The sequence below is a fragment of the Microcebus murinus genome, chromosome 2 (genome assembly GCF_040939455.1).
Source record: "Microcebus murinus isolate Inina chromosome 2, M.murinus_Inina_mat1.0, whole genome shotgun sequence".
Lineage (NCBI taxonomy): Eukaryota > Metazoa > Chordata > Mammalia > Primates > Cheirogaleidae > Microcebus > Microcebus murinus.
Window position 1 is genome coordinate 109,394,605 of NC_134105.1, and position 19,534 is coordinate 109,414,138.

At 43.9% G+C, this 19,534-nt stretch overlaps 1 protein-coding gene and 5 non-coding genes across 6 annotated transcripts; 4 read left to right on the forward strand and 2 right to left on the reverse strand.

The window, feature by feature from the left end:
- Window positions 1-2,630: 2,630 nt before the first annotated feature.
- Window positions 2,631-2,701, reverse strand: TRNAG-GCC (transfer RNA glycine (anticodon GCC)). The gene has a single exon. It is a non-coding gene; the product is annotated as a tRNA-Gly (tRNA).
- A 581-nt stretch (window positions 2,702-3,282) lies between these two features.
- Window positions 3,283-5,736, forward strand: HSPA6 (heat shock protein family A (Hsp70) member 6). Its single transcript, XM_012768593.2, has one exon. It carries the CDS (start codon window positions 3,456-3,458, stop codon window positions 5,385-5,387), a length of 1,932 nt encoding a protein of 643 aa, XP_012624047.2. The 5' UTR covers window positions 3,283-3,455; the 3' UTR covers window positions 5,388-5,736.
- Window positions 5,737-11,590: 5,854 nt separating this feature from the next.
- TRNAL-CAG (transfer RNA leucine (anticodon CAG)) lies at window positions 11,591-11,673 on the reverse strand. The gene has a single exon. It is a non-coding gene; the product is annotated as a tRNA-Leu (tRNA).
- A 676-nt stretch (window positions 11,674-12,349) lies between these two features.
- On the forward strand, window positions 12,350-12,421 carry TRNAG-UCC (transfer RNA glycine (anticodon UCC)). The gene has a single exon. It is a non-coding gene; the product is annotated as a tRNA-Gly (tRNA).
- A 1,005-nt stretch (window positions 12,422-13,426) lies between these two features.
- Window positions 13,427-13,498, forward strand: TRNAD-GUC (transfer RNA aspartic acid (anticodon GUC)). The gene has a single exon. It is a non-coding gene; the product is annotated as a tRNA-Asp (tRNA).
- Window positions 13,499-19,028: 5,530 nt separating this feature from the next.
- TRNAN-GUU (transfer RNA asparagine (anticodon GUU)) lies at window positions 19,029-19,102 on the forward strand. Its single transcript has one exon. It is a non-coding gene; the product is annotated as a tRNA-Asn (tRNA).
- Window positions 19,103-19,534: the final 432 nt, after the last annotated feature.

Here is a 19,534-nt window from a genome sequence, read left to right on the forward strand (position 1 = left end):
CTGACCATTTGGTATAACCTACTCCCTTACCATACTCCTAATCCCCCTTTCCTGCTTAATTTTTCTCCATTGTACTTATCACTAACATTACATGTTTGCTATCACATCATTGTACTTATCATTGTAGTTATCATTGTACAATGATATGTTATCATATCATTGTACTTATCACAAATATTACATGTTTGCTCCTTTAATTGTTTTTTGTCTGACTCCACCCCCAGCCCTGCCACCACCATTGGAATGTGAGCTCTTGGAGAGGCCTTTGTCTGTTTTGTTCACCACCATATACTCAAAGCCTAGGTCAGTGTCAGGTACATGATAAATCATTCAATAAATATTTTTCAAAGGAAATATTTAGGTTTGAAATATTTAAGGTTTGAAAGCAGAGACTTTTAAACATGGAAAGTCCTTTGAAACAATATAGTCCAATCTCCTCCTCATTTGAAAAATTGAAGAAACTGTAGCCCAGACAGGTGAAATGATTTGTTCAAGGATGTACAGGTAGTTGATGTCACAGACCTTTATATATAGTTTCGATCATATTACAAATTTTGCTCTACAGCTTGCTTTTTTTTGCTCTCATTATTGGGTCATGAGCATCCCTTCACTCCGCAATGTTTATTTAAGTCCTTACTTTAAGCTCTGGTTCTACTTTTGAAGATACTCAAACTAAGCTACTAAACACAAATGGATATGTTTAAGTGTATGTATAAAATTTCTACTGCCTACATAAGCTCCCCTATGCCTGAACCTCTCTGAACAGATTAATTGAAAAGAAGTGAATGACATTGGAAATGTGCCAGTGTGATGCTATGGTAACATTTACAGCCCGCTTTAGGGCTATACCTGCAACAGCTGGGGGCTAGGGGGTGGGTAGGTGGGGTTCTGAGGCTGCTGAGTGCCAAGAGAGGGCAGTCCCTGAACAATCCAGGGCATAGAACCCCAGGTTAGGACACCTTTCTTTTCTGAGATGAAGACCTTTCTCTTGCAGGCTCTCAGCTAAAATGTTTCCCCTCTGGTACCCAAGCCTAACCGGCCTAGGCTCTGAGAGTGAATGAATTTAAAGCTGACAGATTCTCTCCCTCCTGGAGTGCATGCTTTTTTTTTTTTTTTTTTCCCTTAACTTATTTTCTTGCCCCACCCCGGAGTTATGAAACAGGATAGTTGTTTTTTTTTTTTTTTTAGTGAGACAGAGTCTCGCTCTGTTGCGCAGGCTACAGTGCCGAGGCGTCAGCCTAGCTCACAGCAACCTCAATCAAACCTCTGCTACAGGCATGTGCCACCTTGCCCAGCTAATTTTTTCTATATATTTTTAGTTGTTGGGTTAATTTCTTTCTATTTTTAGTAGAGACGGGTCTACGCTCTTGCTCAGGCTGGTCTCGAACTACTCCTGACCTCGAGCGATCCATCTGCCTCAGTCTCCCAGAGTGCTAGGATTACAGGCATGATCCACCATGCCCGGCCTTGGGCTCCTTTTTTGAGGGCAGTTTCATTTTACACTGTGGAAGTCATTCCTTGCACACTTCTTCCAACTTTCCCTTTTTTTCCTGGACCGATCACCTTCCCAGTACAGCTGATCTCTGTAGCAGCAACCCGGCCTGCTCCTTCTCATTGGTACTCTGGGAGAGAGGATGGACCAAGAAATCCAGCCTAGGAGCTGGACCGACCTTTGCTTCCTGACTCCCTCCTTCCTCTTCAAAAACCCGGTGAGCTTTCTAGTGGGTTCTAACCTGTCCGAGGAGATAAGAGCCACCTACTTTATCTTTTTTAAAATTAGAAGTTTCCTTTGAATCATCCAAGTAACATTAAGTTAACTTTAACTTCCTTTAAAACACTGCTTAAAGTATATTAGAATATACCCCATGCTCTCTAGCTGCCACACTGTGTAGCCATGATCCTCGTTAGTATAGTCCTAGGGTTCGATCCCCACGCGGGGAAATCACAGGTAACACTTTGCTTCTCTTCCCTCCAGTACATTTCAACCTTGAAATCTCCGAAATGGCTCTTTCTTTTGGCTTTCAGTACAAGTCCAAACAACAGAAAATCCAAAATGGGATGTTCTGGATTAAAGAAAGTGGGGCATGGCAACCACTCAATTCGTAAAGCCACAGGCCCCATGGGAACTAGTATGGCTTTACCGTCCGGTGAACCTATCTGGTTCTCCGACCTTGGGCACTGGATGGACTGGGGCTTGCAGCAGTTTATTATTCTCCACCTGAGTCCTGGGCTAGGCCACAGAAAAACTCATTGTGCCTTTCCAGTGGGTTTCTGGGGATGACGCTCCTGGGCGATACGAAAGTCAGGGAGGATGTCGCAGACAGGAGCAGGACATTCTCACTGCATCCTCCTCCCTCGGTGCTGCATTCTCTCCTGGGCGGGGCAGCGAGCCAGCTCCCGAGTTCCAGAGCCACAGCGCGATGTCCTGGCTCCTCTGAGGGAAGCGCCTTGGTAAAGGACGGGGAACCAAGCCGGAAGAACCCAAAGTCTTCGGCCAGCTGGCTTCATTTATTTATGTGTCATAAATTCTAGAATGGAAAAAGAAGAAAAAAGAAAGAAAAAAGCAAAAACAAACAACAAAACAAAAAGAAAACGAAAAAATTTATTTAAGCTAAAAGAGTTACGCGTTTTGCATTGGCCGGGAATCGAACCCGGGCCTCCCGCGTGGCAGGCGAGAATTCTACCACTGAACCACCAATGCTTCCGACGTAAGCTAGTCTCCAGTATCATCTCTTAACCTCACCTCTGTTTTGAACGCGTTGCACAGGGAATCAAGTATCATCTTTGAATCACAGTTTCGAAGATTTTGCCTTCATGTTTCGAGATAGTATTTTACGACTTGGAAAAAAAATTTAAACTGGCTTTGATGCCCTGGCCCTATTCGCTTGGTAACACGTTTTCGGCTTTCCCGGGCCACCGGACTCAGACCAGCCTCTGAGGCAGTCCGCAGGCCTGCGCGCTGGGGATCCGACCCTGACCGATCCCCGGAGACCTTGTGTCTAGGGACGTTACCGCCTCAGCTGGCGTCTGCCGCGCCCGAGCGCCCTCAGTCAGAACCAGCGGGGAGAAGCTGGAACTTTCTCCGCCTTTCTTTTCAGCGGCTGTGAGTCAGAGGCGGGTGAGGCCAGATCCTCCCGAACCTTCTCCCCGCGTCAGCGCGGCGCCCGCCCGACTGAGTCAGCCCGGGGCTGGCGGGGACGGGCGGCTCTCGGCTGGCCGAGAAGGCGCGGGAAGGTTCTCGGCGCGGGGGCGGGAGGAGGCGGGTCCCCTGCAAACGGATAAAAGGCCTGTGGAAGCGGAGCCGAGCAGCTCCGAGCTGGGCTGGCTGGAGAGAAATCGAGAGGCGAGCGCCCCCGCTGAGCGCCCCCGAGCGTCCGCGCAGCACCGACTCCCGCAGCCGCGAGCATCTGACCCGGTTTCCGACTCGTCCCCAGGAAGCTCGAGAAGCTACAGCCATGTCCGCCCCGAGGGAGCTGGCGATCGGCATCGACCTGGGCACCACGTACTCGTGCGTGGGCGTGTTCCAGCGGGGCCGGGTGGAGATCCTGGCCAATGACCAGGGCAACCGCACCACGCCCAGCTACGTGGCCTTCACCGACACCGAGCGGCTGGTCGGCGACGCAGCCAAGAGCCAGGCTGCCCTGAACCCGCACAACACGGTGTTCGACGCCAAGCGGCTGATTGGGCGCAAGTTCACGGACGCGACGGTGCAGGCGGACATGAAGCACTGGCCCTTCCAGGTGGTGAGCGACGGCGGCAAGCCCAAGGTGCGGGTGTCCTGCCGCGGGGAGGACAAGACGTTCTGCCCCGAGGAGATATCGTCCATGGTGCTGAGCAAGATGAAGGAGACGGCGGAGGCGTACCTGGGCCAGCCTGTGAGGCACGCTGTGATCACGGTGCCCGCCTACTTCAACGACTCGCAGCGCCAGGCTACCAAGGACGCAGGTGCCATCGCAGGGCTCAACGTGCTAAGGATCATCAACGAGCCCACGGCGGCCGCCATCGCCTACGGGCTGGACCGGCGGGGTGCCGGAGAGCGCAACGTGCTCATTTTTGACCTGGGTGGGGGCACCTTCGATGTGTCGGTACTCTCTATCGACGCCGGTGTCTTTGAGGTGAAGGCCACCGCTGGAGACACCCACCTGGGTGGAGAGGACTTCGACAACCGGCTGGTGAGCCACTTCGTGGAGGAGTTTCGGCGGAAGCATGGGAAAGACGTGAGCGGGAACAAGCGGGCCCTGCGCAGGCTGCGCACAGCCTGTGAGCGCGCCAAGCGCACCCTGTCCTCCAGCACCCAAGCCACCCTGGAGATCGACTCCCTGTTCGAGGGTGTGGACTTCTACACGTCCATCACTCGTGCCCGCTTTGAGGAACTGTGCTCAGACCTCTTCCGCAGCACCCTGGAGCCTGTGGAGAAGGCCCTGCGGGATGCCAAGCTGGACAAGACCCAGATCCACGATGTCGTCCTGGTTGGGGGCTCCACCCGCATCCCTAAGGTGCAGAAGCTGCTGCAGGACTTCTTCAACGGTAGGGAGCTGAACAAGAGCATCAACCCTGATGAGGCCGTGGCCTATGGGGCTGCTGTACAGGCCGCGGTGTTGATGGGGGACAAGTGCGAGAAAGTACAGGATCTCCTGCTGTTGGATGTGGCTCCCCTGTCCCTGGGGCTGGAGACGGCAGGTGGGGTGATGACTACGCTGATCCAGAGGAATGCCACTATTCCCACCAAGCAGACCCAGACCTTCACCACTTACTCCGACAACCAGCCTGGGGTCCTGATCCAAGTGTATGAGGGTGAGAGGGCCATGACTAGGGACAACAACCTGCTGGGGCGCTTTGAACTCAGTGGCATCCCTCCTGCCCCACGTGGAGTCCCTCAGATCGAAGTGACCTTTGACATTGATGCTAATGGCATCCTCAGTGTGATGGCCACTGACAGGAGCACAGGCAAGGCCAACAAGATCACCATCACCAATGACAAGGGCCGGCTAAGCAAGGAGGAGGTGGAGAGGATGGTTCGTGAGGCTGAGCAGTACAAGGCTGAAGATGAGGCCCAGAGGGACAGGGTGGCTGCCAAAAACTCCCTGGAGGCCTATGTCTTCCATGTGAAGGGATCTTTGCAAGAGGAAAGCATGAAGGACAAGATTCCTGAAGAAGACAGGCGCAAAGTGCAAGACAAGTGTCAGGAAGTCCTTGCCTGGCTGGAGCACAACCAGTTGGCAGAGAAGGAGGAGTATGAGCATCAGAAGAAGGAGCTGGAGCAAATCTGTCACCCCATCTTCTCTAGGCTCTATGGAGGGCCTGGTGTCCCTGGGGGCAGCAGCTGTGGGTCTCAAGCCCGGCAGGGAAACCCCAGTACCGGTCCCATCATTGAGGAGGTTGATTGAATAGCCCGTCAAGAATAAGTCACCTGTGACATTAGGGCTGGGCTTGTGAGCCTTCTAGACTCTTTTCTATGATCTTGCCCTGTAACTTCAGGGATGGGAGGCTGGGAGTCTTTTCCCCAAAGCTGGAGTTTTCTTTTCAGTTTGTTTTATAATGGAGGTCTTTGTCATTTGACTTCTTTTTCCCCTTTAGTCCTTTTCTCCCTCTTTAAACAAGAAGTCATTAATTTATTTATATTTGTATGGCACTTTAATATTGCTCTCACCTAGGTTTTGTGTATTTTGTTACTTGCACATAAGGATTTTGTTATGTGAAGTATAGTTATAGATCTAAATAAACGTTTAAAACTCCGTCTTGTTTTTTATTCCAACCAATTAAGCACACAAAGGGGCTAGGCTTTCAGAAGCAGAAAATATTGGGGCGGGTGTTGAAGGAGGACTATGAAGAAAATTCACAAGGTTGTGTGGATGATTTCTATAGGGGAAACAGAGTGAGGGGAAAAGTTTGAGGTTGACACATTGAGGTTGACACAGTCTTGCAGTGTGAGAGCTGATGTCAGGAGAGGATTGTGACTTGTAGTGCAGGAGGAGGGAGGGAGATGGAATTGGAAAAGCAGAGAATGGAGAGAAACTTAAGTGTTGGTAAGGTTCCCTTGTGTGACCCTACAATAAAAATTCTGTACTGGGAGGCTAGTTTAGTTTGTCAGTCTTATGTGACCTAATGACACTGACAAACAGTTCACATGCTTATTAGCTGTTTTTAGTCATGTTACTTTATCCATTGTTCTTTTACAGAAAAGATTCCAAGTTCTAGATTTTGGGGAATAGTTTTTGGAGAATAGGTCTGGTGATAGGACTAAAGTTACTGTTGACCTTATCTATATGAGAGAAATAGCATGGTCCTGTCTGGTTTATGCTGATGGGTCTGAGGTTAATAATGACCATAACAACAAAGTGTAGTATAATGGCTATATTGGAACAAGACCCCATAGATTTTCAGCTCTGCCATGTTATATACTGTACAAATTAAGTCTCTGAGCTTCAAATTCCCCTTCCCTATAGCGGAAACGATTACAATAATAGCACCAGCCTTAGAGTATTGTGAGGGTTCAATTAAATCATATGTATGAGAAACAAAGAAGAATGTTAGGCATATAATATATTATCAACAAACATTAGCTATTACTAATTATTATTAGCTGAGTGTTAACTAGGTACCAGGTACTTGGCATACACAATCTAATTCAATCCTCATAGCAACATCACAAGATATCTTCTTTTTGAAGATGAGGATTCTGAAGATCAAAAAGGTTAAACAATTTATTCAAGGTCAAATAGCTATTAAGTGGGGACAGCAGGAGGGAGGGCTAGAATTAAGAACCCTGTCCTGCCTGATTCTAGAGCCTGAACATGTCACCTCACAAATAGCCTATAACTCTATTTCTAGAACTTCCCCCAGATGTTGTGAAATTGGGTATATTATTACTTTAAAATACATTTGGATGCTGAGCCCTGAGAGGAAAGTACATCCTATTGTATATTTACATTATTCATGAAGTGAACATTCGTGTGCGTTTTTATAGCAAGTGACTGAACCTGGGAAATATCTTTAGGCTCAAGTTCACTGCCAGTTAGGTAAATGACAATATAAGAGCAAGCATAAACTTGTGTGAGTTAGTTCCCAATCAATCCAATTTATACTGCATCTATCCTATGAGCAATGGAGATTTATTTTTGTTTCAGAAATGAGGATGAGCTTGGCTACATTATATTTAGATTAGGTTTATCTCTTGCAGATATGATGAAAGTTATGCTAACAATACATTTGGCTCTCATATTTCCTTTTTTTTTTTTTGAGACAGGGTCTTATCTAGTCACCCAGGTGAGAGTGTAGTGGCATGATCATAGCTCACTGCAACCTTGAACTCCCACCTTGGCCTCCTTAAAAGTGCTGGGATTACAGATGTGAGCCACCACATCTGGCCCATTTCAAATTTTTTTTTTTTTTTTTTTTTTTTTTGAGACAGAGTCTCTGTTGCCCTGGCTAGAGTGCCTTGGCATCAGCCTAGCTCACAGCAACCTCAAACTCCTGGGCTCAAGCTGGGACTACAGGCATGTGCCACCATGCCCGGCTAATTTTTTCTATATATATTAGTTGGCCAATTAATTTCTTTCTATTTATAGTAGCATCAGCCTAGCTCACAGCAACCTCAGCAACCTCAAACTCCTGGGCTCAAGCTGGGACTACAGGAATGTGCCACCATGCCTGGCTAATTTTTTCTATATATATTAGTTGGCCAATTAATTTCTTTCTATTTATAGTAGAGATGGGGGTCTTGCTCAGGCTGGTTTCGAATTCCTGACCTCGAGCAATCCGCTGGCCTCGGGCTCCCAGAGTGCTAGGATTACAGGCGTGAGCCACGGTGCCAGGCTGAGGTCTCGCTCTTGCTCAGAGCTGGTTTCAAACTCCTGACCTTGAGTCATCCTCCCGCTTCGGCCTCCCAGAGTGGTAGGATTATAGGTGTGAGCCATGGCACCTGGCCTCCATTTCACATTTTTAACTGCCCTTTTTCCCTGCACCTGGCCCAAGTTCTATGCAACCTGCTTTCACATTGAAGGAACCTGCAAAAAAGAGATGGAGTTACATATATGCCCTGTATTACATTCTCCCTTTCCTGAATCTCCTCCCAACCTCCAACATTGACCACCTCAACCTGTTTGTACTTCCCAAAAGGAACGATGGTACTTACAGGGTTAATGAAGTTCCTTAGTATTCCAGTAGCATGCCTCTTTCTTAAAGATCCCTGCCACCCACTCACGCCCCCCTCCCCCACACTCTGACAACCCAAAATAAGTGACTGGGAAAAGATCTCAATCAATGGAGATTTATAAAGCCCAAGATTGAGGACATGCCTAGGAAAAGTACTAACCACAGAAGCCCCTGTGGCCCGAGCTCTCTTAAGAGGGATTTGGGAACTCAGTATTTAAGTGGAGAGGGTGAGGCAAACCATTATATTCTTGTGAGACTTTAGCTAGTGTCCAGGAAACCTACACTTTACATAGGAATAGGTGGATACTTGAAGAGAAAAAAGGAGTAAATCAATTGTGCAAATGTCCCTGGGCAGATGGAAGAATGATTGATCTTGTCTTGTTTCTGTCCTGCACCTGGGAAGAGAAACTTGTAAAGGAAATCAAACAGGCTTAGCCTGAAGATGTAATTTGCATGTCCTTGTTTATGGGAGGTCACCAAAGAATTTCCTTATGAGTGATCTGTGGGGGCTGCCATCATAGATGCCTGAGGCCTTTTACCTTTCTGTGGGGATCTGGCTAACGCATAAGGTTAGTAACAGCTATCCATTAGGAACAAGTGTTGCATGACTCAGCACCCAGGCATGACCTTCCCTTTCTCACAAGGAGTTGGGGGAGGTGGTGGTCTTGAGATTTAAATTCTCCTTTATAAGAGTAGAAGAAGGAAGATCTGAAGATCCTTCCATCTTCACCCTTATGAACCTCCCACATTCAACTTCTTAACAGCTCTTCCTCTTCCCAAATGGCCAACCAGGCTTTTCCCATTCTCAGCAATTATTTGTGATCTAGAAACACAAATTCTTCAAACAACAAACTCCACAAGTTTATTTATCCTATCACTCCCCCACCACCCCAACATTTGATCTATTCATTATTGTGTTTAGCCATGAAAATACCTCAGATTCTCCCACCTGGGTGGTATCTATTTTTCTACAGAGAGATTTAAACAAACAAATCACATCCTTTACTTTTAAATGGCTGTGATTGATCATTTTAGTTTAGTTTCTTTGGGGACTGTGTTGTGTATAATAGACATCTAAAAATCCTTATGTTCTACACAGAGACAAAGGTATAGTTTCATAGAAAAAAAAGATAAGAAATAAATAAATAAAAATAATTAAAAAGAAAAAAATCCTTATGTTGTATATAGTCTTAGTTTGATTATTGTAATCATAACTACGTCACCCAGATCCTCCAAAAAAAAAAAAAAAAGAATAAATTAAATCAAAATACATGCTCATTATCATGAATTCAAAATCATGAATCATTTTCACACAGGTAACCACTTTCAGGTTGTTTCTATTTTTCTTTTAAATTTTGCAATAATTTTGGATCAACAGACCAATTACAAAGATAGTACAGAAAACTACTGTATATCCTTCAGCCTGCTCCCCCAATGTTAAAATCTTACATAACCATGGTACGATTGAACCTAAGAAATCAGAATTGGTGTAATACTAATAAGTAATTTTTAGACTTTATTCAGATTTTACATTTTTCCACTAATATCCTTTATTATTTCAGAAGTCAATCCAGGATAGCACATTGCATTTAGTTATCATGTCTTCTTAGGTTCCCATAATTTGTGAGTTTCTCTGTTTTCACTTGTTTTTCATAACCTTGACACTTTTGAAGAATACTGGTCAGGTGTTTTCTAGATCGTCACTTCCTTTGGGTTTATCTGATATTTTTTCATGATTAGGGAACATTACTATAGAGTGACTATGCCACCACATTATCAGAGTATACATGATGTTACTATGACTAACTACTGGTGAGGTTAACCTTGAGCACTTGGTTAGGGCTCAGATTTGTTTAAAAACTATTTTTGGCCAGGTGTAGTGGCTCATGTCTGTAATCCCAGAATTTTGGGAGGCTGAGGCGGAAGGATTGCTAGAGGCCAGGAGTTAAAATCAACACAGTAAGACACACCCACACTCCCCCTTCCCCCACCCCCATCTCTATGAAAAATAGAAAAATTAGCCAGGTGTGATGGCATGCACTGGCAGTCTAAGTTACTCAAGAGGCTGAGGCAGGAGGATCACTTGAACCCAGGAGTCTGAGGCTGTAATGAACTATAATTACATCACTGCACTCTAGCCTTGGGAACAGAGAGAGCAAGACCTGTCTCAAAACAAAGCACTATTTTTTTTTTACATGTCTCCCTTAAGAATATACTATCACCCTCCTTAGTTTATACAATATTTAGTTTAACTTTGTATGCTATGTTCTAAACACAGTGTCTGACTTGTTGTAAATGCCTAAATGATACCAAATAAAAACTGGCCTGGTGAGGAGCAAGGGAAAGGGTATTCCAGGTTAAAGATCAACCTGTGTAGTCACCTGGATTAGATAGACCTGTGTTTCTCAAATGTGCATGCAAATCACCTGGGGATCTTGTAAAGTGCAGATTCAGTAGGTCTAAGGTGGGGCCTGAGATCTAACATATCTAATAAGCTCCTATCTCAATCAATTCTACAACCATTTTACTACCTAGTAAACTAAGGCTGAGAAGGGTCAACTGCACTTAAAAGGAAACCAAGACTTAGAAAGGTCAAGTGCATTCCCCAAGGTCACAGTCTATTAAATGAATGCAGTTCTTCCTGGCAAACTTTCACTAATCAACCTGAAGATCCTTCCATCTTCACCCTTATGAATCTCTCACATTCAACTTCTTAACAGCTCTTCCTCTTCCCAAAAGGCCAACCAGGCTTTTCCCATACTCAGCTCTTATTTGTGATCTTCTAGAAACACAAATTCTTCAAACAACAAACTCCACGAGTTTATTTATCCTATCACTCCCCCACCACCCCAACATTTGATCTATTGATTTCTTTTTCTCATTGTCTATGACACTGCAAACGTACTGAATTAGAATTGGTGATGGGGGCGGGTCCAGCAAGACGGTGGAGATATCTGATGCTTACAATACTCTTTGATGTTACTACTTTAGTATAGAAGACTGAGGCAAATTACAGTATAGCAAATTAAAGGATCCTGGGTTTAGGGCTTTTCCTTGTTTTGTCAAAGGAGACTTTAGGATCTGCCTGCCTTAGTGTGCTTGACACAGAAAGGGCGCAATACATTGTTGTCGAATAAGGGAATGGATAAATAGGCACTGGGAAGCCGGAGTCTAAAGTAAAAAACATTTTTGTAACAGTTAGGGATAAATCTTAGTTTCAAACTACTCCTGATTTCATAGACCAGTCTCATGCCTATAATACAGAAGAAATATTTAATTTTATACTTACAATAGGGCACAATTAATCATGTATGTAGGATAAGCAATATAAAAAGCAGTGTTGATTAATTAATAATTTTTTCCGCAAGAATTCAGTAAGTATTTCTTGCTTGGTTCAGGAGCAAAGCTAAGAAGGAAAAAAGTAAAAAACACTATTTGTCAGAAGTGGGATTCGAACCCACGCCTCCAGGGGAGACTGCGACCTGAACGCAGCGCCTTAGACCGCTCGGCCATCCTGACACACGCACTTCAGGCTTTTCCTGGTTTATTTTAAGTTCACAAAACACTGATAGTACATAGTACCACGTCATATTAATGTACTTCATTTATTGTTGTTTCAATTAAAACTAGAAAGCTTCCTGCACCGCTACACAAAGCAAGAAAAACAAAACTGTCTCCGACAGCTCTTTTCCTACTTCCTTGATCACTACCCTAAATCTTAAAAGCTCCATTTCTTCCTGGCGCCCTTTCAAGCGCTCCTCTCCTCTAGAGGGTTTGAGCCTCAGGGTGGACCTTGTGCCGGCCGGTCTCCCTCGGACGCTCGGCACCAAATCGCCGCTGCCAAATCTGACACGGGCCTCGGGAGCTAGGAGCTGAGAGCTGGGAGCGCCCGGCAGTGCGGGGAGTGCGGGTGAGGGGAAGCGGCGGGGGAAAACCCCCAGGCCGCGCTAAGCCTCGGCTTGCTAGCAGGGGTCTGCGCCGACCGTGCCCTCCGCTCCGGGTGCCGGCTAGCCTCCGCGCTTTCAGGCCCGCGCTGTTTACTGGTGGCGCGGAGTAGGAGGAGTCAGCTTTCACCAAGTGAAAGTTTCGTGTATCTTTCTTCGGGAACATAAATACAGAACCCAGTTAACAGAGTTGGGAAAGTCACAGCCTCTATTTCTCTTATATACAGAATTATAAGCCTTACTTCGCGAAGGCGTTGGTGGTATAGTGGTGAGCATAGCTGCCTTCCAAGCAGTTGACCCGGGTTCGATTCCCGGCCAACGCAACCTGTGTTTTCTTGCTTTTCTGATCATGGTGAGCTGAAGAAAACACAGCGCAAGAGCAAGAGATATTTATAGCGCAAGAGGTGTCTGTCTTACACCTGAGTAAAATTAGCATCCACAGCCATACGTCGCTTTCTGTTTTGACCCTGGCCTCTCTTCTCTGCCTAGGTTTGCTTTGAAAGGATTCGATTCTGACGGTTTTCTTCTTTTCTCCCTTTCTCTCTTCCCTTTTAAACGTCCAACTCTTGAGGAATCTTTAGGATCTTCTGGATTCTGGGATCTCTTGTCTGAATCTCAGCCTCAGAAAGGGGCTCTTGTGTCTTTATCTTCGAGGTTCATACCGTAGCCACCAACTACGGAGCATTTGAAATCGACGAGTGCGTCCAAAGGAACTGCATATTCAAATTTAATAAATTAATTGAAATTAATAAATAAGTGAAAAATTTAAAACAGATACTGAGTTTTAACTTAAGTATTAAGTTAAACTTAACTTTTCCAACTACATTTGGAACAACTTGGGTATGTGAATCTACTTTTTCAAGTGTAAATTTTATGAACTCTAAATACTGACTGTTTTTTCCATGAAAATTTAACGTCCGAGTTGAAATGTGCTGTCTGCAAGTGTAAAATATATACACAATTTTGAACACTAAGAGAAAATATAGCTAATTAATAATATTTTTATACTGATCGCATGTTGAAATAGTATTTGGGATATATTGGGTTAAATAAGATTTATTATTAAAATTACTATTACCTGTTTCTTTTTACTTTTTAATGTGGCTATTAGAACTAAAACTAAAAATTACATGTGGGCCTCACGTAACGTTTCTATTGTCATATGCTGGTCTAGAAAAGTGGTGGCACAATTATAGCAGCAACCACCAACTTTTCGCGAAAGTCCATTTGTAACTTAGAAAAATACCTTCCCAAAAGACAAGTTTGGAGACGTTAGTAATCTAGAAATATATTCCTAAGCATCAAATTTAAAGGCTCCGTTGCGGTCGTCCTCGTTAGTATAGTGGTGAGTATCCCCGCCTGTCACGCGGGAGACCGGGGTTCGATTCCCCGACGGGGAGATCAGGTGGCCTTTTTTTTCTTTCCCCTCCCTCTCTCACTGCCTAAACAAAAACCATTCTTAAATAACTTTAGGTTCACCGGGAAAGCTTGTCTTTCGCATGCAAAATTTATGGATATGGGCAAGAGTACGAGTGGGTGAAGTTACGTTGACCCTGATTCTGCGTTCTTTAAAGGTGTTGGGTGATTAATCCTGTAAATAAATAAGTTTCCACCTGATTCACCACTGAATAGGCCTGCCACTCGGTTAATCATCACCCATTTCCACAATGGCCTGCTGCCTACTGGGAAAGAATCCTAGGGTCCACGTCTGCCTTAAACTCAGGACTACGGATTTCCATTTTCTTGCCATCTCCTACACCGATGACTTTAATAGGCACTCCTTCTTCCCTTCTTCCGTGTATATTGCTATTCTGCAGTGGTCAGCCTAAATTCTTAAGTCGGCACTCCCCACTGCCACGTTACACGAAGATGTGCAAACTTGTGAAACATCTTCCCCTACAACGATTGATGGGTAATAACAAAGACTTTATGTCTAAACCAAATATTACTAAAAATGAGAACTGGTCTGACAATCAGGAGACCTGTGCCTGTGTGTTTTTCTGTTTGTTTGTTTTTATCACTAACAAATGGTTTGCTTTGGGGCAAGTCATTTAACTTTTCTAGTCGCCTCAGTTTCTTCACCTTTGAACTGGAGGAGCGTTCAAACTCCACAGTCTTTGGCATCCTTTGTGTCTTTAAAGTACTTTGAAGTAGTGTCCTGAATGACAAAGAGTGTAGGTTTTTGGAACCAAACATATTTTTAATCTCAGCTCTTCCACTTCACTAGTTCTTTGATCTCAGGCCAGTTCAATCTTTCCGAGCCTCAGTTTCATCATCTATGTATATGTATGTATATATAAAAAAGGTAACAATTGTACCTATTCTGAATGATTTTTTTTAAGGGCGGAAGATTATATATGTAAAAGTACTCAGCACATAGTCAAATGCCCATTTTTACAAAAGATATTATTTTTCCCATGAAGAATAGTAATATATAGTCCTTGTAGACAATACGGAGAACAAGCAAATCACAAACAAAAGGTATACACCCGTATTTCCATCATCCTCCAAAGAAACCCCCATTAATATTTTACTGTATGTTTCTCTCTTCAGTAATTTTTTTTTTTTTTTGAGACAGAGTCTCACTTTGTTGCTCAGGCTAGAGTGAGTGCCGTGGTGTCAGCCTAGCTCACAGCAACCTCAAACTCCTGGGCTCAAGCAATCCTGCTGCCTCAGCCTCCCAAGCAGCTGGGACTACAGGCATGCGCCACCATCCCTGGCTAATTTTTTCTATATATATTAGTTGACCAATTAATTTCTTTCTATTTATAGTAGAGATTGGTCTTGCTCTTGGTCAGGCTGGTTTCGAACCCCTGATGTCGAGCAATCTGCCAGTCTTGGCCTCCCAGAGAGCTAGGATTATACAGGCGAGAGCCACCACGCCTGGCCCCTTCAGTATTTTTTTTAAATGCAATCTGGAATCAAACTATGCATATTGCTTATTTTTTTTAATAAACTATTTTTAGAGCAGTTTTAGGTTCATAGGAAAATTGAGAGGACAGTACAGAGATTTCACAAATACCTCCACCCCCACACCCATAGCCATCCTCATTGTCAATATCCCCTACCGGGGAGTACATTTGTTATAATTAATGAACCTACGATCATTATTACCCACACACCAAAGTTTACATTAGGGTTCACTCTTGGCATTGAACATTTTATAGGTTTGACTTTATTGTGTTATACTATATGACCACATCACAATTTCTTTAACAAATCTATTTTTGAGCATTTATGGTGTTTCCAGTGTTTTTCTGTCTCCTCTGGTGGGGCAGTTTGGAAATCTCTGTTCAGTATTCTTTCACCTTACCAACTATTATTGTCATCTTGGCCTCCTTAGACTCTCTGCTCAGTGCATGTCCAATTCAGGAGTGAGGTAAAGATTTCAGGGGAGAATTATTTGCAGATTTGGTTTTCTTCCATGTGGTTCCCTCTTTTCACAAAATTTACTCTTTTAAATTTCTACCCAATCTGACATCTCTAAACTCGAGCCTGATGCAGGAGGTCTATAAGACTGTCATTTTCTGCATGAGTTTTAGTGTCTGACTCCAGCTGACTGAAAACTGCCTACAGAATGAGATCTTAACCATTGTGGTTCCTTCTTTCAAGGCTTGAGTGCTCTTTACTTGCTATCTGATTTGATTGCTCTCTACTGCCTTCAAACAGATTTTTTTTTTTTTTTTGAGACAGAGTCTCACCCTGTTGCCCAGGCTAGAGTGCCATGGTGACAGCCTAGCTCACAGCAACCTCCAACTCCTGGGCTAAAGTGATTCTTCTGCCTCAGCCTCCCAGGTAGCTGGGACTATAAGGCATGCACCACCATGCCTGGCTAATGTTTTATATGTATATTTTTAGTTGTCCAGCTAATTTCTTTCTATTTTTTTAGTAGAGACGGGGTCTCACTGTTGCTCAGGCTGGTCTCCAACTCCTGAACTCAAACTATCCTCCCGCCTCAGCCTCCCAGAGTGCTAGGATTACAGGAGTGAGCCACCATGCCCGGCCCACACAGATTTTTTTGAAACCATATTTCCTCCATAGTTTATAGTTGTTGTCTGTAGAGTGGTTAGATCCATTCAAGCTACTCCACCATTACCAATACCAGAATCACAGAAGTTTCTGATTTTTATGAAATCAAATACTTTTCCTGGTAGTTTCTTTATTTTTATACATAGAAAATTCTTTTCTTTTGAGGAGAAGGAAAGAGAAGCTTATTACTTTGCTGGCAAAGGAGGAAAAATGGTAGACTCTCATCTCTAAATCCAAATTTCCTGAACATAAACAGAAATAAAGAGCTTTTGAAGGGAGGGCCCCCAGTTCTAGGCTATTGTTAGTAATTCTAATAGTCCCATCTCTGCCAAAGTCAAAGCCATGACCTCCACCTACCCGGTGGTGGTGGCGTGGTGCTGCCACTAAGCCTGGGATAGCTGAACTATCTCCTGTATACAAAGGACAAAAGACATTCCCCGGCTCCTCCTCCGACCACCTGCCTGAGGCAGGATGCAGGCTTCAGTTCCCAAAAAGAGCAGAGGAAGTTTTAAAGAGACAGAAAACATCTGGGTGGTTTTGGTTATGATTGGTGAAATCTAAATCAGACTTCACAGATGAGCTAAATTTATCCCAAAATATTGGCTACAAATACAGGGTTTCCAGCTTTTTATTTTGCCAAGTTAAGAAATTAACAAAACAGCCACAGCCACAACAACTATCATCTATCCTAGTTATAATTTTATTAAAAGGAAGGACATTTAAAAACAAAACTTTGAAGTGTAAAAAAATTAAAGTTCACTTGGAAAACATATATATTTAATTATGTATCATATGCAGTACAAATATGTATTTTATGTAAGATATAAAGTATATGTATATATATACACACATGCATGTATTTATAATTTCTGCACATGCACAAATAAGCTTATGATGAGTTAATACTCAGACATGCACACATGCACATACAAATTATCTAGACAGCAGAAAAACTTATTGATGTACTTTTCTAAGCAAAACCAACTGATTTTTTTTCTATGTTTGTGTGTATTCTCATTTCACTGAACACCATTGGAAACTTTGACCTGCACCTAAATGGGAATGCACTGATTAGACGATGGCAGTGCAGAAAGGAAGGAGGATCTCCCATCCAAGTACTAACCAGGCCCCACCCTGCTTAGCTTCTGAGATCAGACAAGATCGGGCGCGTTCAGGGTGGTATGGCCACAGGCGGCTAGGAAGGAGGTTCTGCATGGAGAGACTATGGAGGGGCCCTGGATCTCCGTCAATATAGAAAATGGCTTATTAGGCCCAGCACTGATGAGGATCTCTAGGTTGATGCTGCTCTTCAGATCTAAATATGTCAGTATCAAAGTCCTTAAGTTACTGGCATTTTAAACTCCATGCTCTGTTTGCCTAATATGCTAGCTTCTAGAAACCTTTCGACACAGCTGGGACCGAAGATTAATTTTGTAGTTTGAAGCTCCTTTACTTAGATATTACATTTTCCAGGACGAGATTGGACATGTGATATAGTACTTTTAATTTTCACAATAATAAGCTTATGATGAGTCAATACTCAGACATGCACACATGCACATACAAATTATCTAGACCAGCAGAAAAACTTATTGATGTACTTTTCTAAGCAAAGCCAACTGATTTTTTTTTTTTTTTTTTTTTTTTTTGAGACAGAGTCTCACTCTGTTGCCCTGGCTAGAGTGCTGTGAAGTCAGCCTAACTCACGGCAACCTCAGACTCCTGGGCTCAAGAGATCCTTCTGCCTCAGCCTCCCGAGTAGCTGCTACTACAGGCATGTGCCACCATGCCCCGCAAATTTTTTTTTCTATATATTTTTAGTTGGCCAATTAATTTGTTTCTATTTTTAGTAGATACGGGGTCTCGCTCTTGCTCAGGCTGGTCTTGAATTCCTGAGCTCAAGCAATCCTCCCGCCTCGGCCTCCCAAAGTGCTAGGATTACAGGCGTGAGCCACCGCCTCCACCCGGCCTCCAACTGAACTTTCGAACCCATAGAAAGTTTCCATTTTGGATTTCCCAAAGACCCTTCCTCCATTCATCCTCTTCTGCTCCTCTTTTCTCAGCAATATTAAAAACGTTGTATAACAACCCAACAATTCCACTACTGAGTTTTTACCCAAAGGAAAAGAAGTCATTTTATTAAAAAGATAACCTGCACTCTAATGCTTATTGCAGCACAATTTACAATCGAAAAGATGTGGAATCCACCTAAGTGTCCATCAATTACTGAGTGGATTAACAATATATACATATACCATGGAGTACTACTCAGCCATTAAAAGATGTGAAATTTTCAAGTCCACTTTCCAACAAAAAAAAAAAAAAAAAAAAAAAAAAAAAGAAGTGAAATAACGTCTTGCCATTTGGATGGAAGTAGAGACCATTGTCCTAAGTGAAGTAACTCAAGAATGGGAAAACAAACACCACATGTACTTTCTAACAATTTGGAACTAATCGATGGGCACACATGGGCACAGAGAGAAGTAAAAGTCATTGGAAATCAAGCAGGGGAGAAGGGAAAGAAGGGGAGGAGTAAAAACCTATCTAACAGGTACAATGAATACTCTTTGGGTGATGGGTACACTAACAGCCCTGACTTAAGCATTATAAAAGCTATCCATGTACCCACTTAATACTTTGAAATTAAAAAAGTATTGTATCGTGTGTCCAATCACTCTTCTGGGTGGAAGCTGAGTCCTGTCCCAGATCTACCGTAAGCAAGGGCTGGAACGGAAAAAGACCTGCCTCTCTCGGGGCTATCAGCCGCGCCCTGGTGCGCGGAAAGGTAGTGGTGCCACTGGCTTCTAAGTCAGCCTCAACCACAATGTTTTGGAGGCACAGAGCACACTGTGAATTTTTTTCTTCCGTGAACTGAATTGGCAGCAAAAATGGTTTCTGCCTGTCTCTGTGGCGCAATCGGTTAGCGCGTTCGGCTGTTAACCGAAAGGTTGGTGGTTCGAGCCCACCCAGGGACGCAGGTCAGAGTTTTGTGAACCTAGGGAGGTTAGGACCTTCGTGTCTTGAAACTTAAAAGCAACTTCGGCACTAACCCTAGGAGCCCTAGCTATAGCCGCTGGCCTCTACGCTGGGTGTGGTTCCCAGCACCTAACTCACTCTAGGCACTTTGCTAGCGGTTTTGAGGTATTTGGTGCGACTAGGGTTGCAAGTAGAATTTTTAGCAGGTTAACCACTGAAATTGCATCATTTACCAAAGGAAGTAATTACTAACAACCCAAAGATGAATTCTATATCTTTCCCACCAAACTCGTACCTACCTTGACTTTGTATTTCCTAGCCTATGAAATGGGCACCATGTCTGGAACCTGGGTCCTTAGTCACGCTACGTTCTTCTTGCTACCAATTCTTGGAGAGTCTGGCTCCTAAATATCTTTTGACTATGCACCTTC